Here is a 27,540-nt window from a genome sequence, read left to right on the forward strand (position 1 = left end):
TGGCACCCAATTTCACAAAGTGCTCAGTGTCTTCAAAATTTGTTTAGTTTCTTCACAAGGGCCCTTTTAAAAAATAAACTATTTCAATTTTTTTATTTATACTAATGACTGCACAAGGTCAACGTCGAAAAATAAGCAATATTTTATCAAAATTTCCCTCAATAATTGAGCATAAATTGATATAAAGGAGATTGAGAACTAATAATGTAGTTCAAAAACAAGTGTATAAATTTGGAAATTGGCTTCATGAGGCTAAAAATCTGAAATGAAAAAGAATAAGATGAGATTAGAAGGCACTACAAAATTAAAAGTTATCAGCAGAAATTAGAGAACACAAAACTGAGCAGTTAAATGGTGGTTCGTCTGAATCAAATATTTAAAAAAAAATCAAACGGCTCTGTCTCTGAATGGTTTAGGTTGCGAAACTTCTATGATTTGCTACAATTTGATTTGAGTCACATTGAGAAGAAAAGATTGCTAACTATTTTGAAAAGAGACCATCATGTTTACGAAATTTATCTAAGAAAAATTACACAAACAAGTTTGCGCTATGTAGGCGAGCAGCGGATTTTGAATACTCTATTTTTTTTTCAAGTTAAAGTCCGACCGATCTGTTTGCGTTTAGTTGTTATCTATTATCCTTTAGTTGTAATTAATTAGTTTTATACTATACTTGTTATCCTATTAAAAGGCATAAAAAATTTTAGCATATAAAGTTTTATATGTGAATCTTATCGTTTTATGCTGTTTACGTTGAGTTGAAGTTTCCAGACAGTTTTTTGCTTCACAAATTGCGTCGTATGCCTCAACCAACAGAGCGAAGTGGATTAAAATCTTTCACTTTTTTGCCACAGTGGTATTATTTCATTTGAACAACTGCTATTTAATCAGCTCAGTAAACAATTTTTTCAATATGGAAACAATAATTATTTAAATAAAAAATTTTGATGAGATAACTTTACACTACAATTTTTGATAAGACACTCCCAAAAGAATTGCACTGGTCAGAAAAAGAATAATCTGAAAAAATTTTCCCAGTAGAGTATAAACAGTCTCTTTGAAAATTAGTTTTTTCTTGATTAAAAGTGTTAGTTAATAGAAAAAACTGCAACGGTTGAAAAAATTTTGATTAGAGTAAACTTTTTTTCGTTGTTTGAAAATTGGTTGACATTGAAAACTAATAAAAATTTGGACAAAAATTTCCTATAATGAACAAAATATCATTTTGTTTTGAATGAAATTAACAAAAACAAAAAGGAAAAGTTTAAATTTCAGGTTGAGAAAGAAATCAGAGCTGAGTCAATATCATTTTGCAAATTGAAAACAGTATACAATGGGAAGCGAAGTACTTCTTTGAAAGACAAAATTTATTTTGCTATTATTTGTAACTTTAGACCATCAGCAAATCTCAAGTAAGAAAATCAGGTTATCTTCTTTGTGAATGCGTTGTGTTTTTTACAAATTCAGTTATTAAAAATTCAATTAAGTGTGAAATACTATCGGAGGTCTAAATATTTAAAGATACCTATAAAAATCAAGTGCCAAACTGTTCACTGACCGCAGAGCAAAACGATACTGAGACAAACATTTTGAAACCGTTTTTCCAAAACAAGCAAAAATAAAAAAAAATTGAAGGAAGATATTTTTGTGGCACTTGAATCTAAACTCTGAAATTCTAGACACGAAACCTGTCGAATTTCTTTTGAAGAAAACTGTAAACTTTGTGGAGCCCAGAATAATTTAATGAAAATTATCTCATTTTTTCACTAATTAAATTGAAAAATGCTTAAAATGTTGCTAAAGAGCGAATACAGTGTAAAATCAATCCAGATTTTTTGTTTGAGTGAGAATTTTTTAAACCATATTGCAACAAATATCGATTTTGAAAAACTTTGCAAACGCTATAGCTTCATCTATTATTTTTATCTTGATTCAACTTTTGTGACAAGCAATCTGTGTAATTTCAAAGGTGAAAAGGGAACAAATTAGAAAATTATTAGCACAGAGATTGGTCGGGGTGTAAAAATTGGAGGGCCTGCCTCGATGTTACGTTGAATTTGATTCAACTGCGCGACACTTTGGTTTTTTAAAAGAAAAAGACTGTCTCATTGGAATCAACAACGTCATATTAAAACAAAACTATTGATGATGGGTAAACCCATTTTTGTCAGCTGGGCTTTTTAACCGATTTCTATTGCCATAGCAACATTTTAGTCTTAGTAAAATCCATAGTTTTAGTTCTTGTTGTAGTTACAGATATCATTATAGTCACGTTGAGAAAACAAAAAACAGGGATGAGCAGCAACACAACAAGCACTCAATAACAACGGCCACCGAAAATGGCTTTATTTCTGCAACTCAGAAACAGTTTTGAAAAAAGAGATTTCAGTAGAAATTAAATTGTTACTATGTCTTGACGTTAAATTCTTTTGAGCATATTTAAAATTGTGTTTATTGCATTGAACATTTCTTTTGAGCAGGAAATTATGTTAAAAGATAGAAGTTGATTAATTTTGCAACGACAGATATCAGAAACTTATCTTTGTCTTGGAATTGATTCCCTATCAGATTGAACTGATATACATGAAAAGAAACCATATTGTGTGATCTGCAGCAAACTGATTCCAATTTGGGGCAAAATAACTTAGCTTTGCAAATAGTTATTACCTAATAGTGTAATGCAAAGGCAAAAACATAACGGTAAAACAAATTTAATAGTGAGTTGCACGAACAAGTTATCCGGACCAACTTGGAATCGCGAAAGCGAATTTGGCGCTGTAAAGATTTCTTGTCGCAAGTCAGACCGCATTCGTTACACTTGGTCCGGTAATCTGGTCACCGAAAATTAAACTGCAGTCCAATTTATTGAAAAAAGAACAAAAGTAGCTTGTCTCTTAAAAGCGACTAGCAGAAAATATTTAGGCTGATGCATAAATTAGGAAACGAAAACTCATCCACGGAGTCAAAGCAACCTGGCATAATCACCGCAGCTTTCAAAAAAAACTACAAGGAAGAGTACAATTCTGTTCGAAACGGGTATCAGCCCAGCAGACTCATAACGCAATCTATCAACAGTTTCAAAATTTTGACAACCGACTCCAAAGACAACTTGACTAAAGATGTGATTTGATAACTTTCCGTGTCAGCAACCAACAAATGACTCACACAACAGGAGAAAAAATTTTTCAGTCAATGAAGAAGGCAATGAAAACAAAAACAACGGGTGGCAATTCTAGGGCGAAAAAGTTTTTTCCCAGCTTCACATGGTTCAAGTGGACATTGAAATGAAAAGTAGGAAGTTTGAGCTAAAGCTTAAAAAAGAAGAGAAGATTACATTTATTACTATGAAGTACCAAAAGAAGCCCTTGGTTCAGACTCTAACGATGATCCTGCCACAAAATACTCCGTTGATCCCCATTTGAAATGAAGGAAAGATGAAGCAGAGATATATCATCTTGGTTTGATTGGTCCGCAAACTTGGCAATTCATAAAACTATACTGCAACCGTTCCAAAAATTGAACTAAACAACACTTAACCACTGTTAGTTTCAGAACTTATGCCACGATCGTGAAGTAGAGAGCATTCAACTTAGCTCAGGGTCAATAAATTGTTTGCAAGAGTGATTAAATGTGTTTGTTGCTACCGTGAGACGGCGTAAAAGTCCTTACTAAGAAAATATGCGCCACACGAAACCGCTTTTGATTGCTATAACCATGTCAGCTATATGGTTGTGGTATTTTGGAGTTTTTCTATAATCAAGCCGGTCACTGCTAGAAGGGAAAATTCAGGCACATTATGATTAAATTGATTTGCAATGAAGCTCAATTCACCTTGCAAAATTTTGCCTGCAAATCTCAAAGTAGAATGATGGTTTTAGTAGACGACTACCTAGAAGACTTCATCTAAATCTTCCAGAAAAGCTGTTAGAAATAATGCAATTTGTTTTCTACGTTTAAAGACGAATTCCGGGATGACCACCAGCTGAAGACACTCACTATAACTGGAACTGACCATTGCTCAAAAACATGAAAGCTAGTGATCGATATGCAGAAGTCAGGAAGCAACGCTTTGATTAGGGATGTCTTGGCAACTGAAATGCAATAAAAAATTGCCCAATCAGGGCCTGCGGTAAAGTAAGATACACTAAAAACAAATCCGTTTTATATACTCAGAAATCCAAATAAATGCGGTCTATATCAACGTAGGTGTACTGACATATTATCTCAATACAGAGCGGTCAAGGTCAAATGCGAAAATCAATGTTTTCTTGACAACAGGTCGACGGCATCAGTCACTGATCTCTGCATCTAAATGAGGTTGCAAGTGCACGGCACTGATGATACGCTCAATATAGCTCACACACACGGAACAAAAGATCCGAAGAAATAAAAAATCCTCGTGAAATAAATGAACTACATTTAAAGCACACACGCTTGAGGCCATTGCACCAACGCCAAATCCCGACAAATACTATTTATGACTATAACAAAGTTCTGAACACTTCAGTTTTCTGAAAACCAAAATTTCGTTTTGTTGGAGGTTGGCATTTTTCAGGGTCAAGATGCATACGAACTACAAAAGCCAGTAAACTACAAGATAGAAGACAAAAGGAGCCGTTAATTGTCCTAACGGAATGGATTTGTGTCATCAGTGGACCCATTATGGTCATCAGACAATAAAGTGCCAAAAGATCCAAACATGGTAAGACACAGAAACCTATACATTCAAATCAACTTTGTCAACCAATCAGACAAGGAAAAGTAAAAATACGACAAATTTTACAGGTGAACAGTGTGAAGTAGGGTGATGTGCAGTAAAATTGAGCCAAAATTAAAGACATAAAGCTTAGCTTCGGGTCCGCTATGCTCATTCGATCAAAGCTCCGAAAGGGGACCAAATCTGAAACATTTCCGTCGACAATCAATAGATACATAAGTTGAATCGTACAGATAGTGAACGAGTCCGAAACAATGACACCTTCGGGGATGATTTCTATCTGCCCTACCACTTAAAACTAAATCCGAACAAGACTGAAAAAGTTAGACCTGTTTACCCTTTTACACCAAAGTACCCAGAAGTCTGCCTAAACAACAGGCTAATAGCAGTGCCTGTTCTAGTACACGGATTGATTGAACGATATTTAAATTTCATGAAGGACTAATTGTCATGGCAGCTGATATTGGGATAGTGTTTTTGCACGAGCAAAACATCGAACACGCTGGAAATCGCCTGTGTTTCCTATGTCGTCGAAGAATGAAGGAACCTGTGCAAAGATACAAATCTCAGCGTCATGTTTTTGGAGCTAAAAGTTCTCGAGCTTGCTCCAATGACGCTCTCAGGCAATTGGGACTCGGTAAAGAAACGATTTCTATCCGATTGCACTAAAAGCATTACAAAAAAACTGTTGCATGGAAGACTTCATTAAATATGTAGAAACCGGAGAAGATAAAGTTGAAGTCTACAATCTGTTAAAATTTGTTCTCCCACAACATGATTTTGAAAGGAAGAATTTGATTAAAAAAACAACAATAAAATTTCCAAAGCAATCCCAGACGAAATGCGGTCAATCAGCAATTCAAAGCAAGTCCAAGTGGAACACAAAAAGCTTTTCTGTTGAGTCAATCAGAGCCGAAATAAACACTACAACTTTAGCTCAAACTTGGGTCAGTTTTACTCATTTGGAGTGCGGATTCCAATTGAACCCAAACGTTATTACATTGTTTCGACAGTTAATAGAAACAAGCGTTGCGGTAGAAATCATCAAGATATAGATCGAAGCAAACAGAACATCACTTTTGGGAGCAGTTGGTCTTGGCCACGTCATACACTGCTAAACCTGAAAAAACAGACAAAGTTTGCCCTGGTTGCAACGATGCATCGAGATAAAAGAAATATGTTCGAAAAACAAAAACTGACCTGACCTGATTCTTTGCAGTGGTTAATTCGAACCATTTTTTGATTTAAAAAAAATTAGCCCTGAGAGCCGATATAAAATCAATGCTTTATAAAATGCATGTTTCTGAGCAAACACGGAGCTCCGTGAAATTTTTACCGAGACGCAAAATGAAGAACCTGCAGAAATATGCGAGTACGAGGCGCCACATTTTTGGTTCAAAACAATCCCGAACCTCTCCTAAGAACGATTCGGCATTGATTGCGATTATTATTGTCCTATCGCGACAATAGAAACTCACAGCAGCTTCTATATGGATGTTTTATTGAGTTGTGTAGACAATCAGAAGCCGTTCTTCAGTTGTTCAAAAAATTTTAACTTTTTCTTCTGAAGCACTTATGCTAACTGAGAAATTGACGAGCAACAATATTAAGGTAGACGCTGCAAAACTGGAAAACAAAATCAATCTGTTAAAAAAGCAAATTGAAATTGAATCAAAAACAGAAAAACAGAAGGATTATCTGTTTTCGGGCAACAATTGATTGCTATCGACAATACTCTTCTGATCTGCAGAGGTGCCACTAGAGACTTGGCACTACCATAAACCAAAGAAACAACTAGTTTGTGGTCTTTTTGTAATTTAAGCCAATCGCAGTCTTTGTCCTGTTCAGTGTTCTCATCAAATTACTTCGGAAGAATATCTGCTATATTATAGGAAAACATAGCGACAAGGCAATGGAACTAATGGAACTTAACCTTAAGTGGAACTAAATAAATTCTTTTTCAGTCCAGCGCAACATCGATATAGATTTTTTTAATTAAAGTAAAAAAGAAAATCAAACCTCATTTTTTGCGGAGACATCTGAAGACACGATGTACGCAGTAGCCAATCTACGATCTCGGCCACAGGAATGCTCAACTGACTTGGCTTAACTTAGTTGAAAAACGCAGCATTGCACCAACATATTCAATATACATCAAGCCAGACACACAGTTGCTGGTTATGGTTGGATTTAAATACCGCACTGCGATGAATACATAGCTCTCACCGCAAACAAAAATTGTTTGAGCCTAATCGATTGGCTGGAGAATTTGAAAAAATTGATTTGTCACAATGAAAACATATGAAAGTTTTTTAACTAAAAAATCCATTGTCATTAATTGTTATTTTTATTCTGTTTCTATGGTCATAGTCAAGGTTATTGTTCTATTTTCAGTTATGGTTATAGGCATAATAAAGTAAAAATAGGATGAAAATTTTTTAAGACAATAACACAACAAGCACTCAATAACAAAAGCTGTGGAAAAGGCATTTTTCCCTTAGCTCAGCTTATTATTGCAAAGATAAGGTGACTGAGCAGTAATTAACTTGTTACTGTGTCTTCTACACTAAATGATCTACACTACAGTAAATTGATACTCTGACCTGTATTGGAGAATTTTGTTAAGCAGTGTTTTATTTGTTACCGTATACTTTATCTGCAGTTTGTCTGAGCTTCCACTAACCTCAACTTCTGGTATTTCATCTCCTCAGTGGAGGAGCAAAACCAAATTGAAGAATAAAATTGATTAATTTTGCAAAAACAGATCATAGACATAAATCTTTGTCTTCAATTTGTGTGCTTATCGGATTAAGTCTGTCATTTAATCCCTTTTCATCACCTTTTATCCAAACTTTTTGCTTGCTTTTTTTTACGCTTCTGAGAAATAATTTTTCGCTAGATTTTAAGATAAAAAGCGAGAATTTTGATCAAAAGGGTATTCTTGTGAAGATTTTTCCAGATCTGCTTATCGCGCGCTCGAGTTACATTCTCAGCAAAAATTATCAAAGGCGCCAATAGCAGGGATTCATCATAGCAGGATTTGAACAGATAGTCTGATCAGAGACTGCTTCAAACCAATGAAAGTTTAAAATCATTCAATACGAAAAGTTGATCTCGAATCAGTTTTGTAGTAACAGTTCATTACAGTTTCAGTTTTTAAACACTTAGTAGACTGTTTGTATTTTTTTCCTATAAACTTTTAATGTTTTCTGAGCAAATCTTCCAAATCTTCCAAATCTTTTAATGTTTTCTGAGCAAATCTTTTTTTTTTCAAATAATAGCAAAGAACTGCTGTCTGTTATCGTAATTGTTTTTTTTTCGAAATTGCTTCGATAAAAATACAATTGATTTCAGATAGGTAATATCTGCTGATAATTTCAATTACTCTCGCTCCTATTCCTTACAAAATGCTGACAATTTTTTATTTATGCACATTAGAATTCTCTTGGTGAAAAGTAAGGTCTTGACAATGCAATCGCATTATATTCAAAAATCTCCTAGCAAACTGGAACTTTTTATCTTGTTTGAAGATCTAACAAACAGTTTGGTTCATTTGATTAAATTGTACCCCAAAACCTAACCGATTATTTGTCCAAATTCGATTTCTTTTTGTTCTTTGTCAAGATGTATCGCTCCATTTATTCATAGAGAAAGCCAATTTTTGATTCTGATCAGAGATGATTTCGAGTGCACATAAGTCTGGACGATGATCTAAAACTTGTCTGGACGAGTTTCACACCAATGTCTTGACGTCTGGACAACAGTCTGTTGCTTGTCTCGAGACATATTTTTGAGCGCATAGTAGTCTAATCAGAGGTCTCTTTTGTCTGGGTCGATCTGATCAGAGGCCTATACGGTCTGGACCTCAACTTGGTTATAGGCAACGGTCGGGGGAAATCTCAATGAAGACATCATCCCCAATACTTGAATTCAGAAATTTTTGGTCGTGTCATAAGAGCTAAACCAGATAATGTTACGAGCGCAAAATTATTTCAGACATAGCTGACTCCACTCAACTTAATGTCGAGTTCATTTTAAAACGACAAAACCCTTCTATTAGATCGTTTTGGCATATCTGAATTTTGGCCTGATAGCGCAGTGGGTAAGGCATTAGGTAAGGTATCGGGAGTTCAATGGGTCGAATCCCAACTGTGAGCACGTTTTTTCGTCGTTTTTTGAAAACGATCATTACCTACATAAAAATAACGACGAAATAACAAACAAAACGACGATTACCACGTAAGGGCTTTGATCGTTTTTGTCTAATGAAAACGATTAAAAAACGACGATTTCTTACAAGTGAAAAACAAAATTCCTCAACAAGGGAACGCTTATTATGTTTTATAACCGACGAAAACCAACGATTCTTTCTTTTAAATGCCGACGACGAAAACGGATCAAAACGACGAAGAACACGTCGAGTGTTTGATTGATTTTGGCAAAGTAAAAGCGATGAAAGCCCAGTTAGTCATCGAAAATGAGATTTCAATTTTTCAGGTTATCCTGCGCTCTTGCATGTAGTATCAACGAAGCATGTGCCTCTTATAACTACTGTGTTGGAGAATTATGTCAACTTAACTCAGCTTCGGTTGAGGACCACTTTGCCCAGTCAGCGATAGAACAGAATAAGGATTGCTCACACTCTAGTGCCCATATCAACTGCGACAGTCAAGATCCCTTCACCGAGGTATGAGTATATTTCAAGACATAATTGATTAAGCGAGTCCTTTCCCATAGCCCGCCCCCTCCCCACCCTGAAATTAAATTATAGCCCCCATTATGGCATGTTTACTATGATTGGGGGCTATAGGTTATCTCACCGCCCCGAGTTGAAGTTTTTTTGGTTTGATACAACGATCATATATGATTTTATACTGCCCTTACTTGGTTTCTTAGTACAATCCTAGTATGAAACCAAAGAAATCATATATGCTCCTTGTATGATTATCAAGAAATCATATATGATCCTTGTATGATTACAAAGAAGTCATATATGATCCTTAGATAATTATCAAAAATCGTACACCTATTTCTCATAAATCTTTAAGCATTAACGTTTCCAGTTTTTTTGATTGGTACTGTATCACTTTGTGATCCGCCGAAAGACCCTGAAATGCGGTGTTATTTGCAAAGTTGGGTACCAAATAAAAGATTATTAAGTCCATATAGACATCCAACGTTTTGATAATCTCTGAAGCCAGTTCATACCAATAAAAGCCCCTTTTATGATAAATAAAAAAAATAACCTTCGCAGATAATCTCAAATTCGTTTTATGAATACTTTTAAAGTACACAGTTATTCTTTTCAAACCAAAAAAAAACAAATGCGGGTTGAATGTAATATAAAAAATTTTAATGCCTTCTGACTATATTATACGAGAATTTGTGGCGGCAGTCGATGATATATGTGTCATATGATTTCGGAGAAGTTTTTTTCCACTTCAATACAAACTGAAAGTTCTACAGTTTATGGCTGTAAAATTTTTTTGATCCTTATATGATTCTTAGGAAATCATATATGATCCTCGTATGACTACCAAGAATTCATACAAATCGTATATGACCTATTTTGATTACAAAAAAGGAATTGTTTCTCTACACGTTTTGAATCGTCGCCTGATTTTTTGCATATCAGTAACTTAGAGAATAACGACAGAGGCCCTTTGAGAGTAACACTTAATTTTAGTATGATCTTTCTATGAGTAATAGGAAATCATACGAATCATATAAAACATAGTACCAAATCAAAAAAAGTTTTTCGATTGGTGACCAAGTCCACTAATGTCGGAGACTATTATGGGAAAGACCCAATCACGCGTGGCATAAAACGTTACACATAATCTCTCAACCGTCTTTTTCTGCTCCAGAGTTTTTCTTTAATCAATCCAAATTTTAGCTTTGGTTTATTAGTTTTCGCAAATCTTTTGGAAGTCAATATTAATAGAGTTCATTTTTCTTTGACGCGATGCCAATCGTACATTTTTTGGAGGAAATATACTCAAATGCTTTGAAGCTTTCTTTTGCATAACTATTTAAGCTCAATCAACAACTCTTACGTTCCATGTCTTTGGAAAGAATCACAAGTAACAATGCTTCCAAGACCTCAAAAAGACAGAAAAAACTTGAAATAGAAGCCAACTAAACAAAACAATTGCTTTGTAAAAGTCTGTGAAATTGTTGTTAAAAACTGTTTTGTAGACTTTTGAAATGCAATTGCTGAGGCCAATTGGTCTGTAGTTTAAAACCTGTAGATTTAAAATCCCATCCTAGGCCGCAAAGCAACCAAAATTTTGGGTGAACAACAAAGTGCACAAAGACCAATCAAACAGGCGTACAATTGATAATCTCATCGTTTTGATTTAGCATATAAATGAAGCAAAACATTGGTCAGAAATGGTTGGGCTTGTTTGCCTTGATGCAGAAAAGGCTTTCGACATGGTCAACAGAAGGGGGATAACTGACAAATTTAGCAAATTTGAAATACATGAGGCTATCATCAAATAGGCAAATTCATTCCCCTCACAAAAAACGCTTAAGCTGAACTCAGAACACAAAAACAAAAGAAGCAAAAAATTTTCACTAAAAGCTGGTGTCCCCAAAGGTAGTGTTGTTGCCCCTATACTGGTCGCAATTGATACTGGTCGCAAACATTTCAAGTACTTCAGCTGACATTTCTCAGTTTGCAGCTGACATTGGATTATATCATAGGTCCTGTCAGTTAATACAGGACAAATTGATTAACTCATTAAAAGGTGCGATAGGCTCATTATCAGACTAAAAACTACCAAAACCGATTAACTGCTATTCCAAAATCCTTCGAAAGGTCAAAACAGCTTAAGTCTGTGTATCAGACGAAAGCAAATTGAAGAAGCCAAAACCAAGAAGTGTTTATGAATGATAATGATGGAATGGACCTTGCAAACACATGTTTTCCAAAGCAAACAAGCGAATCTTCAGGTTGAGAAAGTTGGTTGAGAGAACTCAAGGAAATGGAATAAGAAAATATGTTTTTGCTGTACAAGTCCAAGGCATAACTTCTTTGTTTAAACAATAGCTGGCTCATACAGTCTAAACGGTCATCTCAAACATCCAAAAAAGACAAAGCAGGGCACTGAGAAATTGTAAGAAAGCTGCGCTGGAATTGTGAGCAAAAATTACACGAAGAAACTAATTTGCCCAGCGTAAGAACACTTCAAATCCAATCGGCAAAGTGTTATATCAGGCGCACACAAAAGGAAAAAATTGAATCTATTTTACATTCGTTAGGAAAGAAAAAGCAATATCTAAAGAACGTTTGCAAAATCACTTCATTCCTTCTGGTTGACTAAATGACCCGACACCCAAGTTTTCCACTTTGTCTCCAGTAAACAGACACTACAGGTTTATGCTCAACTATCCTCCTCTTCTTCTAATTTTAGCTTAATTCAACCTTTTTATTTCTTTTTTCTCCTTTTCCCCGGAAGCGCAACAATTTTTTGTACTTACCCTCATGCCCGAGAACGACCACCAGCAGCTGCAACCGCAGCTAGCCAGAGATACATAACGGCAAGATATTACAATAAAAAACCAGTCAATGACATCCACGGTGTTTAAAATGGTTCAGAATCCCTGAAACATTATCCCTGAAACAGTGCAGATTTTAAGTAATGGTTAGGTGACTCTGCTTGAAGTCACTGAGATTTTCTTGCGTTTTTTGAGAACCGCGAAGCGGTTCGAAATTTTAAGTCACAATTTCGAAATGACTTCTCCAGCGTCACTTAACCATGCTTAAAACACAAAACGCGCACGTTTTAAAATGACGAAAGTCAGCGAAATTCAACTTCTGGCTAAGTAGCAGCTTCTGGCATTTTAACTTCTGACACTGCATACTTTCGGCGTTTTAAAATGTGCACGTGAGTGTTTTAAAACCAATGGCGCAATGTCAAACTTAAGCTCACAAATTCTTGAAATTTCTACAGTAATAAAAGTGCAAAATTGGTTGTCCATAAATTTTGTTCCTCAATTCATTAGTGACCTTTGCACTTGACTTTGTACATTGTGGTCTTTTGGCGGATCACAAAGTGTAGAATAAATCAAGTTTGCACAGTATGAAGTCAGATATTATCTTTCCATGAAATCAAAGAAACTTCAACACGGGCAACTAAAACTATTGCTGTGATATAATTCCAGTACCAAGGGAAAGCTCCACCTGAGTCCGACAACAAGAAACGCCACTGTTTGTTTTGGTTTTCTTCTTTGATAAGAGACAATATTTCTTTTTCTTGACAACTTATATAAGTAAACTTATGTAATAATTTTTTTTTCAGATTAACTTTGAAGACAAAACAAAATGACATAGAGACTGGCAATTTTCTGTTCTTTACGGTTGAGCAAAAGCACTGCCCAGACCAAAACGCAATATAGTCTTATTGGTAAAAACTTTGAGTTGATTGTCAACTGAATATTAATGACAAAGATGCGACTGAAAAACTTGAGGTCATGAATGTACATTCATCGAAAGATGTCATGTACAGTTGAATCGATAGAGAACTAAATACGAGGAAGTCTCAATCCCACACATTGAAAAATTGAATTTTTACAAAATGCTGAAATATCAAAGTGCTGGACTACTAGTATTGGTTTAACTTTTTTTGAAAAAAAAAATCTCTACATCTGACATAACGCGATAAAAGATAAATTGTTTTGGGATCTCTTCCCCCCCCAATTACAGAGCACGTGACATTACATAGTAAATCATTATTGTAAAAATTTGACACGTGCGTCTGGGGTTGCAAATAATATGCACACACTAAACTGTGGGGGGGGGGGGGCACAAACGGAAATGATCCCTGTTTCTAAGAAATTCGTCAATGGTACTGGGTAAAAGTTCTCGAAGCTGAAGAGTCAAAGTTTCGCTGCTACAGCGCTGCCATGACTGCGCGGCATCTGATAGTCATGAATGGTCGCAGTGGACTTTTGTGACACTTGAGAGACGAAACGACACTGCATTCGCCATGGACTCCAAAAGAGATTGCTTGGATGTTGATGGATCAGTAATATCAGTTGTTCATTGTCAGGGCAAGCATTTTTTTGCGATTTTTTGGATCATTTTCGTTTGCCTTTGGGTTTGGCAAATAATAAACACCTAGTAAGCTGGTAAGCTGTGTGTGTTTGTGGGGGGGGGGGGGGGGTGGGTTAAACAAAATTGATAGGAATCTTGCACTTGTACACCCCAGATACATTAAAATTGCACGCGCTCCGTAGTCGACATTTCTTGAAAAAAACTATGAAATTTATGCGCTGACATCCGCTGAAAAAATATATATAAGAAAAAAATCAGGTTATTCTGTTTTGCCCCCCCCCCAGTGTTTTTACGCCACCCATTACAAATTTCATGATGTAATAAAGATAAAAAAAATAGCACGTGCGCCTGGGGGTGTTAAAGATATAAGCCCACAAAGCTGGGGCGAGGCAAAACTAATTATCCGTTTAACTATCAATTATCTGATTAATTGTCACCGCATTTCTAATATTAGTTTACTTTTTTAAATCACAATAGGCGGCCAGTTAAATAAAATTTGGGGACTGAAGTTTTTTCAGCGGCTGTCATTAGATTGTTTTAGTAATTTCCATAACTATCACAATTATTAAAATTCTTCTTACCTGTTTTCAGCCTTAACTTTCCTATTTTCAAACCATTTTCACTCTTTCAGTGATCATCTTACATTGCTTCCAATTTTTTATCTTTTCGCGCCTTCAGCTCATTGCCTGTATAACGATAAGCTCACAAGCTAAACATTGCATCCCGGTCTCCAGAGCAACAACCTATTTTTCTTGCATTGGTCATAGTAAATAGGAATATTTGGCTATATTTTTTCACGCTTTTCTAGACACAATTTGCAAACCTTCAGTTTCGGTACTCAAGCAGGTGCTCCAAGCTTTCCTATGCACAATCACACTGTTTTTAAACAACAAAAAACTTTCTTCAGTAGTTTGGTCAAAACAGTGTTCTTTTATCAAACTACTGAAAAAAATATATTTGGTGGGTAAAATATTCATTGTGGAATTTTAGCCAGTGTAAGTCTAAAATTGTGCTGAAAGTTGCAAGATATCTGAAAATCTCCTCACTTCCTGGAAATGTGAAATTATGTGTCAAAATTGTTTTATTTTTTACGTTTTTGTTTGCATACGCTTAAAATTTTGCAACAAATGCGCTGAATTTGATGAGTTTTGTATTTTTGAATTCATATAAGACAATTGCTCAACATGTGCAGAATTTTGCACGAAGCGCATCAATAATTTTCTAAAGAGTTTCTTTTCGGCTCATTCAGCCCCTAAAATTAAACTTGCAAGATTTTCAGTGGACTATTAAACAAATTATTTTCTTGAATCCGCTGGTACCTTAATCCGGGTAGCGTTACCACATACAATGCACTGGCACGTGCTTCATAACTGGATGGTCCAAAACAACATAGGCTGTACACTTTTCTTTACCCCAGATACAATGAAATTGCACGTGTTCCGTGGTCAAGTTTTTGAATAGAAACTATGAACTTAATGCGCTGACATCCGCTGAAAAAAATATACTTTCGAAAAAAATCAGCTTGTTCTGTTTTGACCCCAGTGTCTTTTACGCCACCCGTTACAAATTACATGTTGTAATGTAGTTCAAAATTGCATGTGCGGCTGGGGACGTAAAGGACTTAAGCCCACAAAGCTGGGGCGAGGCAATATAGAATAGATCCGATAAATCTTAAATAATTATCCGTTTAACTGTCTATTATCTGTTTAATTGCCATCAAAGTTCTAGCATGATTTTTTTTAAAATCATTAAGCAGCAATTTAAAAAAAAATTGGTGACTGAAATTTAATTTGTGGCTGTCATTGGATTGATTAATTAATTTCCGTGATTTTCTCTCAAATCTTGCCTACTTTCAGCCTTAATTTTCCTATTTTCAAACAATTTTCACTCTTTCAGTGATAATCTTACATTGCTTCCATCTTTTTCTCTTTCCAAGCCTTCGGTACATTTCCTGCATAACTACCACCAACCAAGCTAAAGGTCGCTTCCCCAGAACAACAGCCTACTTTTCTTCCATTGCTCATAGTAAATAGCTATATTTGGCTATGTTTTTCACAGTTTCCTAGACACAATTTGCAAACCGTCAGCTTCGGTACTCAAGCTGCAGGTTGTCCACGCTTTCTTGAGCACAATCACCGTGTTTTAAAACACTGAAAGTATTTTCTTCTGTGGTTTTGCACAAACAGTGTTATTTTATCAACTTTCAAACTTTCAAACTTTTATTTTATCAAACTTTCAGTGTTTTAAAACAATGTGACTGTGCTAAAGAAAACGTAGACAACCTGCAGCTTGAGTACCGAAACTGAAGGTTTGAAAATTGTGTGTAGAAAAGCGTGAAAAATCATATTTAGTGGGTAAAATTTGAATTGTGGCATTTTAGTCAGTATAAGTCTCAAATTGTGCTAAATGTTGCGAGATTTGCAAAGACGTATGCATAAATAAAATTGAAAACGTTGAAATATCCTCTTTTTCTGAAAAACTGATATTATGTAAGAAATTAGCTTTATTCTTTTGTGTTTTTTTTACATACGTTTAAAATTTTGTTTTAAAAATGCGCTGAATTTTGGTGAGTTTTTTAAGTTTTTAATATATATATAAGAAATTTGCTCAACATGTACTAATTTTTGCACTAAATGCATCAACTTTCCTAGACACAATTTGCAAACCGTCAGTTTCGGTACTCAAGCTGCAGGCTGTCCACGCTTTCTTAAGCACAATCACCTTGTTTTAAAACACTGAAAGTATTTTCTTCTGTAGTTTTGCACAAACAGTGTTATTTTATCAAATTACTAAAACTTTCAAACTTTCAAACTTTTATTTTATCAAACTTTGAAGTGTTTTAAAACAATGTGATTATGCTAAAGAAAGCGTAGACAACCTGCAGCTTGAGTACCGAAACTGTAGGTTTGCAAATTGTGTCTAGAAAAGCGTGAAAAATCATATTTATTGGGTAAAATTTGAATTGTGGCATTTTAGTCAGTATAAGTCTCAAATTGTGCTAAATGTTGCGAGATTTGTAAAGACGTATGCATAAATAAAATTGAAAACGTTGAAATATCCTCTCTTTCTGAAAAGCTGATATTATGTAAGAAATTAGCTTTATTCTTTTGTGTTTTGTTTTACATACGTTTAAAATTTTGTTTTAAAAATGCGCTGAATTTTGGTGAGTTTTTTAAATTTTTATATTTATATAAGAAATTTGCTCAACATGTACTAATTTTTGCACTAAATGCATCAACAATTTTCTAAAGAATTTCCATTCGGCTCATTCAACACCTATAATTAAACTTGCAAGATTTTCAGTGGTTATTTAAACAAAGTCTTTTCTTGAATCCGCTGCCACCTTAATCCGGGTAGCATTACCACATACGATGCACTGGCACGTGCTTCATAACTGGAGGTTTCAAAACAACATACGATGCGCAGAACTGAAAAAATAAAATACAAAGAACTTTAAAATGTTTTCCTCATTTTACATTTGCCGCGGAAATGGGCAGTGAAGTAAAAATGTACATTAAACTGCATGAAATAATCTCGAGTCTTAGACCAAAATAACCTCTAATCATCTCAATGCAAGAATAAACCTAGATCAAAAATACAAATAACCAAAGTACAAATCTGTCACCCAATTTCAAAGTTACCAAATAATAAATCCTAGATGAAAATTACAGGGCCGCACTTTAACACTGGTCTAATCCAAGTCTGAACAGCCTTTTTGTCAGACTAGGAAGATATGACAACAGTCTATGATCAAATCTTTTAAGTTTTTCCGGCAATCCAGATAAATTTTCGGCGAAGGAAAGACTTTGCAAAACTTACCAGCAGTAAATTATCGGGGCTTTCCCATTATAGCCCCTCCACCCACAAAATTATAGCCATCCCCCATAATGGTGACCATGATTGGGGCTAAAGGTTATCTGACCACGAAGTTGGGGGGCTATAATGGTAAAGACCCAAATTACTAATGCTGGCTTCTGCGTCGGCATAGAATTTGAACGGTAAAACAATTTTCAATCTGATTTTCAATCTGTCTTGTTGTGTAATTTACATTACAAAACTAAATCACATTGTACTAATTTCAAAATACTCAACATCGACGCTGGTTTCCGCACACGTGTATTAAGATCAGGAAAATAAGTGGGTCCCAAAAACGCAGGAAAAAAGGTGAATCCCGACATGATCAAACGCTGGTATATACGTCGGTAGTTTTTGCATTTTAAGGGTGCGTACTACGGTGACAATTTTTTTTGATTCTAATCATTTGATCTCATCACCGACTCTATTTTAGTCCCTTGATTTGGGTGAATTAGTGACTAAATTACGCATTGCTACTCTCACTGAAAACAGCATCATAGATTTAACCAACCTAGTTTTAATTTATTCGCATTTTGTCTGCAGTGCTCGTTTTGTCACAGCTCTCAACAAGTTTGGTTTACAAAACTTAACGATTGATATCATTAAAGTAAACTGGTGATTGCATAAATCAAGATCAGAAAACAACAGTTAGTTTGAACTTGCGCAAATCTCATTGGTAGTTGTTGAACTCAAAGATTTCTACAGAAAAAAAAAATTTGAACGATAAACAGTTTGCATTTCAAAAACATAAGTCTTCTCCAGATGGTTTTACACCTGATCGAAGCATTACAAGCAAACTATGATAACTTGAAAACTTCAGATGCTGTTTTTATTGATCTAGCTAAAGCATTTAGTTCAAAATCGCAAAAAAATTTCCTCAAAAATATTGAAGCGTACTCTTTTCCAGAAAATGCAGTAGATTTATACGATTTATACACTTCATTTCTTAAAAGCAGACTGCAGTGCGCCAAGATAAACGATGTTTAATCAGAGTGAATGAAAACAAATCATGATGTTCCAAAGGGAACGGTTTTCAGACCCCTAATTTTTCTGCTCTTCATTAATGATTTTCGAGAAAAAGTACAAGGGAACTTCGACATAAATCAATTTACTGATGACACAAGTTTCCATTTTAGTGGAGACAATGTCGCCGAACTGGAAAAAGTGTTTTTGAAATACTGGAAAAAAACAAATATTTTTCTAACGCAAAACAAATTAACCATGAATATCGGTAAAACTGAACTTCTTTACGTCTCGAAAAAAAAGAAAAAAAATGATCCAATAGTTTTTCAGGGACAGGAAATTAAGCCAAAAAGTCACTGTAGGTACTTGGGTGTAATGAATGATTTTTGATGCTCTCATGTACAACTCAACAAAGTCCTACCAAATATTGCCACATCGAATAGATCCATTTACCCTATACGCTTTCAGTTACCTCTGGAAGCAAGATTGATGCTCTTCAATTCCCTGGTCCTTTCTCATTTAATTTTCAATGCTCTATCTTTTTTAAAACATGAAGTTCTCCGAAATGTAGCCAGAAATCCATTGAGGAATTAAAGTTTCTTAAAAAAAAATTCGGGAGATCTAGAGATCACTTAGTAAAATCTGACATTTTGCCTGCAGAACTCTTAATAAGCCATATCAGTGTCTCAAAATTTTGTAATGATATTTTATTATTGAAATTAGACGCCACTGAAAATTTTCTCCAAGTGGCAATGTCTTAGTAAGAAAAAACAACAGAACTGATCAGCTAATTCTCCTAAGGTGGAGCAGTCGATCATTACGAAAAGGAACTATCCAAAAATGGAATTAATTTCTGCTTGAAGACCGGGTTATCAAATCACGCTCACAGTTTAGGCGCATCTTAAATCAGCATTTGTTCCAACCTATCAAACTTGTACCATTGGAAAGGAACGTTGGTGGCTTCGAAAGTAATTTTTACCTTTAAAAAACAACTAATTTTGATTTTTAAAATTGAACTAATTTTGTATACAGCGTTTTAAACTTGTAATATTTAACCCATGGGTTATATTTTCCATTTACTTTTTCTTAAACAAAAAAAATCGGTATAGATTCACTTCTTTTTTAAAAAAAGCTTTTTCTTAAAATAATTCTAGGTGTACTTTACTTGCTGTAATTCATGTAATAAATTATTTACCGCTCCGTTTTTGAGATTCAAGTTCTGTCTGACCTGCAGTAAACAAGTATGGACTCCCAAAAAATTGGGAGTCCATACTTGTGGACTCTTCAGTTGAGTTCGCTGTCAGAAAGTTGATAAAGTTTTTTTTAAATACTTTTATACTTTTTCATCCCTAAACTTCTTGTAGAAATAAGTTCTGATACCTTGTATTGTCTATCTATTGGAACACGTTAATGTATTCTGCAAACAAAATTTCTGCTATATGTATTTCGTTCATGGGTCATTCTCATTTTGGTTAATAGGCTGCTTCAAAAAGGGAATCAGTTTGGTTTGGAATTCCGAGAAGGTGAGCTGGGCAGACGCAAGGGACCATTGTAGTTCTCAAGGTTTACGACTTTTCGACTTGATAAACGGGGACCTAGAAGTCGGGCTGTTAGAGCGCTACGGTGACTACATTGACATATCCGTATATCGCCCAATCTGGGTGGGAGTACGGAAATTGAGCGGAGTTTGGACGTCACTAAGTGGAAAAAACGTTCAAAACTTAATTTCCTGGAATGAAAACGAGCCAGACAACAGAGCCGGGGAAATCTATTTGTACTTCGATGTGAGAGGGTACCAACAGTCCAGTGACTCGTATGCACATGATGCTCTTTTATCATCAAGAGCCTCTTTTTTCTGCTACAATTATAACTAATCAATCCAGCAATTTATTGAGATGCATCAATATCAACTGACAACAACATTTAGTGAACTGCTTTTAGGTGTTGCTAATTTTAACCGGCATGGTCCTGGTAATAACGGTGTCAGGACAAAATACCCAATGTCAAAATACCCAATGTGACAAAATACCCAAAATATACCCAATTTGTTTGTAATTTTGAGTGCTAATTTGTAATCGCATTATTGAACGAAAAGATCAAAGGGAATAAATTGGGTATTTTGGCATTGGGTATTTTGTCATGTAACCGGTAATAACAATCATGAATTAAACAATAACATGCTTTTCGCCATCTTAGTTGCCCCTATGTGGGCTATGTGTGTGTGTGTGTGTGTGTGGGGGGGGGGGGTGAGGGGGAGGTGGTAATTAACATAGTTTCCTGTCACTTTAATGAAGTTTATAACTTACATTATGATAGTTTCGTATCACTTTAATGAATTTTATCACTTATATTATCACTTCATTTCTATTTCAAATGCACTTCATAATTTTTCAAACTTCTATTAAAGTAAATATTAAAATACAGTATTGTGAGTGAATCTATCTATGATCTAGACAAAATAATTGTTGCACAGGTCAGGGTCTTCGCCAGCATTCGTTTATGAGGCTGAATAATAAAAACAGAGACAATAAAGAACCCGAGTTGACATTTCTTGGTAATCATATCCAAGAATCATACATGATTTTGGTCCTGATGAGTTTTTTTTCATTCAGAGAGCAACGCTTGGGTGTTTTAAGAACTTTTTGAGCAATGTTGATTTTTTTCCATGGCCAGCTGTATGGTTACTAAGTTACCATAACCTCCATATATGGCTTGGATCTGGTTGCCAAGAAGTGTTTATGATGGTCAACCCGGGAAGCGAGTTAGGAAAGAATTTTCAATTTCAGAGTTAATCTTATATAATTCGGCCAGAAGTTGAAGTTCATTAAGATTTTGATTACTTTGTGGCCTTCTCTTTCATACATTTTATTTAGAAATTTTTTTTAAATTGCTGTAACTTTTATCTGAAAAACCACCCCTTATTTTATCTGCCAACTGCGTGTGATATCGGGGGCTTCACTAAGAGCAACTTTAGAAATGTAGCAACATTTTTAAGAGAGGTGTCTAAATTGAGATATTTATTTCAAGAATTCCTCGGAAAGCCAAAAACAACTGTGAATGGCGACTCGCACTTCAGTCACCAGATTTCCTAAAGCTGAACACAAAAATTACTCTGAGAAAAGATTACAACGCTACAAACACCCCAACGCTTACAAATTTCACACCATAAAATATTGGCGCTTTGTCGATGGTGTCGTTAAACCATAGGTTCTGTAGACAGCATCCACCGTCTTGTTAATACCTGTGTTTGAAAAGCGCAATTTTTAGTTAGTAATTCGACCATAGGTTCCTCACATCAGGAGCCTTGACCTCGAAAACTCCCGTGTCGGCTAGATACTTTATTCACTTTTCTATTAGCTATCTCTGCTGAATCTTTTTACAGTTAATTATTTAGGGTGGTTGTTTCCCCTATCTGTTTGATTGAACATATTTGCAGCCCTTAGCGGTCTCTACCCTATCGTCCAGCCGATTCTCAAATTTAGTCCTCAATGAAATTGGTGTCACCTCAACCGCCACCCTCGAGCAAAAATGTGATGTTTGTACACAATGATTTAAACCACAGGCAATTGCGAACTGTGTGAATTTTGAAAATGCATTCGGTCGTTTTGCATGCCCAGCAACACCAGCTGTTCAAAATTGCAGAGAAAGAGTTTCTGTTGACGCAAAACTTGCTCAGCCAGCTTCACGACTGAGCAATCAGGCCATGACAGAATCGCAGATAACGAGAAGAAACTGGAAGGATTCAATGCAATATTCCGGAGACGTCTGTCTCCTCCACAAGCAAGTGACGTTGCCCAAACGTTCTCAACCAACCTTTCTCTTCCTAAATGCGGTCGGGACGGTGTTTGTTAGAACTTGAAATAACAAGTCTTAGAGTTCCTATATAGCATTTCATACATCGAAAGCAAAAGATAATCTAGAGCCTACCTAAAGAAAATTAAGTTCTTCTAAGTGAGTGAAGACAGGAACAAACACTAGTGCATCAATTTTATCAGGCGTCTAAAACCCTCCCAGTGGAATGCAAATCTAATTGGGAAGATTAAGTTGCATGAAGAAAAGGCTGATTTCTGAGCTAAAAAAGATGAAGAATTTCTCAATGTAAAAAAATGGTTTACTCAATTTTTGGCCTGCAAATTTTAGTGTATCGAGAATCGAATTTAGAAATGCTTCATGCGAATGGCTATTTAAGGCTGATCCGAAGAGAATAAAGATGAACGGCTCCATTTTTACCTGATAAAATCATTCTTACGCAATTTTCAACCTGTTAGGAATAAGACAAAAGAATTAAGTGCAAATTTAACGCTTAACGAAATCCATTTACTTAACGAAGCCCGCATACTTTTAATGCCTGCCTATCTTAATTTCATCTCAGGAAACACTTGGTGTGGAATTTGACCCCATTCTAACAATAAATGCAAATTCTTGCTCATTGCAGCATGAATTAAAAATTTGCAATTAAAGAATTTTGAGTTGCTAGAAAGAAAAGAGATTATTTTGATAAAATTTTTTTCCAAAGCTTTTACCATTTTTACCTTTCTAGGACGCGCATAAAAAACTCCCAATTTCAGTTAGAGAACAAAAGAAATCCAGCATCGCAGAAACTTTCCGTCGCTTCAGAAGAAATTATGTAAAATATTTAATTGTTTATTTCTTATTAATTGTTTATTTGTTGTAAAATATTTAATTGATTTCACGAGCCAGCATATCATTACAAAGATATCACTAAATTAGCAGCTTAAAAGTTGAACAAGATAAGTGATACCGTTATCACTTTAGAAATTTATTTCAGTTTTTCACCACAATGGCATTTTAAGAGCTCGTTTTATTGACTCTTTGTCATCGACCCAAAATCGAGGCACATGAGCACGTGACTTTCCCGATTGGACACGTGACCAATCGAATTTGTTCACGTAGGAGGCAGGCATGTGACTCATCGGGATTGAAGGAGCCCTGGGGATAGGGTAAAAAAGCAGTGATGATTTTATGTTTGACTCACCAAGCTTAAAAACCAATATATAAAAGTAGTGATGTGTCTTTCTGGGCAAACTACGGGGGGGGGGGGGAAATAAGTGTCTTCCCGTGAACACTACGGGGGGGGGACACAAGTGTCTTCCTGGGCAAACTACAGGGTGGGACACTTTGAAATTCTTTCTCCTTATTTCCCCTGCCATGCATGAAACTAATCTTAGGAAACCATTTTCCCTCCACTTGCGTGACTGGTTTGCCGCTTTGGGCTTGAAGCCATTTTAACTACCACCGCTTTTGCTTTGAAAGTTAATTCGTCATATGTCTGCGCCAGGGTACTTTAATCTTGTTTTGGTCTGGGCAAACTCCGGGGGGACATAAGTGTCTTCCCGTGAACACCACAGGGGGGGACACAAGTGTCTTCCCGGTCAAACTACAGGGGGGACACAAGTGTCTTCCCGGTCAAACTACAGGGGGGGGGGCACTTAGATTTCTTCTTTATTTTTCTCTGAGTCTTATGGAGGGGAGGGGGGACACTTGCATTTAAAAAAAATCAGTTTAAGGAAACCAACCAGGAAGAACTTTAAAAACCTTGAGGGAAAAGGAGCTGTCATGTAGACACAAACAAAAAAAAGTAATTATCATACCCTGCAAAAGTCACCTAATTTTCATTTCTCTATAATGCTTGCTCAAAAACAGCATGACAACAACAATCGCGACGGTAGATTTAAAAACCATTCATGAAATCTATAATTTAATAAAAACAGACTATCCAGAGCATAATGAAAGATTTCTTAACTTTTTGGCAACCTGCTTGCACTTGGACACTGATGTTAACCTCGAAATTGCACTAAAACTGAGGCCTTATGGTGGGATCATTGGAATAGATAACTCTTCATTGGATACTTATTTGAAATCATTTAAAGTGCTTCGCTTACATGCAATTCTTCATGATGCCTCTGGATTTATTGCAGAGTATAGCCAAAAGGGTCCAGGATACTCTTACGTTTTGCCTTGTCCAATCACAAACGCTTACGTTGGTCACCTGACAGGTTTATTCTTCTGCATGTTCGTGAAAACTTTTAAACGTAACTTATTCAGTTTGCTGGAATGTTGAGTCCGGAGATTGTTGTTATAGATTTTGAAGGTTTTCGACACAAAAAGAGTGGATTCATTATAAAAGAATTATCTATTTGTTCAAACAACTACTCAGACATGGTTCTTTTTCTTCCTCCAATTTCCTTCAACTCGCTGTCCTCGAGTGAGAGGAAATCGCATCAGTGGGTATCGAAGCATTTGCATGGTATTTCGTGCGACAGCGGCAGCTACCCTTACTGGTTTCTATCACAAATACTTATAGCAATCAAGATCCGTTTTCCTACTGCTAAATTCTACGCAAAGGGGAAGGAGAAGACGGAGACACTGCAAAAACTCCTTCAAAAAGACGTCACAAATTTAGAAACCTTGCTATGTCCAAAAATTGAAGAAATCTTCACTCCAGTAGAGCACTTGACTTGTTCACTTCATTCATCTATACTACCATTCAAACAAAAGAAAAAGCATTGCGCAAAGAGAAAGGCACAGGTGTACTTTTATTGGATAACACTACCAACTAATGAGTCGTCGTGTGGAGAAAGCAACTCCTTCAGTTCTTCAAGTGAATTTATCTCCAAATTTGACAGTATGCAGTTGCATTGCGAGTGATAACCAGTTGACAGTGACTTTACTGAAAGAAGAAAAAATTGATTCTCGTGGACAAACTATACTGAGGAAGCAGCAAATACTTTGTAATACTGCTGAAATTGAAACACCAAAGAAATATCTTTCACTGCTGGAGTACTTTCAAATGTATCATGTCTTTACAAGAGAAAATGAAAAAACTGAAACTAACCCCTTTACCTACGCCCAAGTATCCAGTGCCAGTACCAGTACCCCTGGACGATGAGAGTCTCCCCGATGAAATCAAAGAGGTAGTCAGAGAAGGAAAGGTGGAGTCAATTGTCTACTATGGCAATGACTACGGATTTCAAGCGAACTATAAAGTAAAATATAAGAAGGAAGACAAAAACTCTGAATTTATTACATACGAATTTTTTATGGTTGATGAACTAACTAAAGAATAAACTAACAGAATTTTTGAATTAAATTCTTTTTTGAAAATCATTTGCTTTCAAAATGAGTCAATCAGGAGATCAATTAGATTGCGCTGGCAGTGGAGCAGGAATCACTGACTTGGTTTTTATGATCAAAACCAAGAGAGACGGTCTTGGAGGTTTTGCAATTCTAGATTACCGCGCTCTGAGGTAGTTTATTTTACACAAGTTTCGATAATAGTTTTCCTTATTGTAGTTTCGCTGACGAAATTAGTTTTCTACCACCTCGATTGTGAAGAATCAACATTTTGGTTTTCATTGCTATCGTGCACAGTTGGATACGCACTTCCAAATCCTAAGTTATGAATAAAATAATCTCAACGAGTGATTGTCTCTTCATGGCAGTCTGTAGTCCTTCAGGTTGTGGAAAGACCGAAATTATTTTTCAAATGCTTCTTAAGAATACGTTTTTCGCTAATTTCAAGTCAATATACTATTTCTATCAACATGATCAACCAAAATTTAAAACGATGGAGCGTAACTTGAACATTTATTTTTACCAAATTCTCGGGATTTGAATTCATTTCACAGTTGGAAAACTGTTTGCTCGTCTTTGACGATTCTTGCGAGGAAATTTTCAATGACAGGGGGTTTTCAAAACTTGCAACAGCTGGACGCCACAAAAAAATCAGTGTTATCTATGTTAAGCATAATTTGTTTCAACAGAGTAAATGGTCTCGAACAATTGATCTCAACACAACACAAATCATTTTGTTCAAATCTCCCAGAGATATACAGCAGATAAGTTATATTGGAAAACAACTCAATAACACAAACTTTTTAAAAGACAGCTATGATCTTGCAACAAAACAACCATTCGGACACTTATTGATTGATTTAGACCCAAAAACAACCGACTCACTACGTTATTGTTCAAATATTGTACCACCGAGGCCAACAATTTTCTATCTGCCATCTTCCAAAGCTGTAATTACCCACCTCACAAATGAGAGAGAAAGAGATATGTATGCTGAGGCAAATGCTCGAAATGCCGGAAAGCATGCTAAAAAAATTCATCAAAAAATCATCAAATAAATTTATAAAATTTCTCCGTGAATGCTTTCTCAATGTTATAAATGGAAACGTGCCCACAGATAAAAGTTTACTTGAAAACTACGAAACATCATTCCGACATTTTCTTTCCAAAGAGACAAGTTTGAGGAAAAAGCGTCAGCTATTGGTAAAAAATTTACATCTACTTCGAAGCATAAGGCTCGAAGCTTTACTTGAAGAAGAGTAATGCATGCGGAAGAGTTTGTCTTGATACCGAAAAGAATGTTTGTGTCCAAACAACCGACTAGGACAGAAATTTTGGATAATCCCATTTATAAACAGAAAGCTGCTCAATTGTCACTCCTCCGACGAAACAACCCAACCGAATTTGAAAGCAAAGAGGCGACTGAACAGGAAAATAATAAAACTAATATCGTGAAAAAGCGCAAAAGAAGAAGAACAAGTAGTGTTGATCTAAAAAGTGAATTGGATGATGAAAGTGAAAGTGTACTTTCTGAAAGTGTCTTTCTTTAGTGATGATGGCGAAATTGAGACCTCATTAAAAAAAGAGAATCAGACTTTGACTCCATAATGTCAGAAGTAGAATTAATGGAAGAAAACAAAATCCAAAGAGCGGAAATCATCCTAAACAAGATGTTAAGTTCAGAAACAGTTTTCATTGAGGACTCGAGTGGTTTCCTTCATATTGAGGACAAACCTATGAGAGTTAGAGTGTCAACTTTTTTGTACAATTTGCAACAGCCGACAATGAAAATTGACCTAGCCGTGCACACAAATATTTTGCACGAACTCAAGATATCCCCGCACTTAGT

General features: G+C 35.6%; 2 protein-coding genes across 3 annotated transcripts in view; both read right to left on the minus strand.

The window, feature by feature from the left end:
* Positions 1-27,540, minus strand: part of LOC142350787 (2-oxoisovalerate dehydrogenase subunit alpha, mitochondrial-like) — a 130,168-nt gene that overhangs the window by 51,230 nt on the left and 51,398 nt on the right. The window lies entirely within an intron of this gene.
* The window catches only part of LOC142351216 (uncharacterized), a 33,048-nt gene continuing 28,727 nt past the window's right edge, over positions 23,220-27,540 (minus strand). For both annotated transcript variants that reach the window (XM_075403345.1, XM_075403344.1), the window contains exon 5: positions 23,220-23,546. In XM_075403345.1, coding sequence (XP_075259460.1) covers positions 23,390-23,546 — 157 coding nt within the window. In that variant the 3' untranslated portion in view covers positions 23,220-23,389. The remainder of the gene's footprint in view (positions 23,547-27,540) is intronic.

This window comes from Convolutriloba macropyga, chromosome 12, assembly GCF_964194025.1.
Source record: "Convolutriloba macropyga chromosome 12, txConMacr16.3, whole genome shotgun sequence".
Classification (NCBI taxonomy): Eukaryota; Metazoa; Xenacoelomorpha; order Acoela; family Convolutidae; genus Convolutriloba; species Convolutriloba macropyga.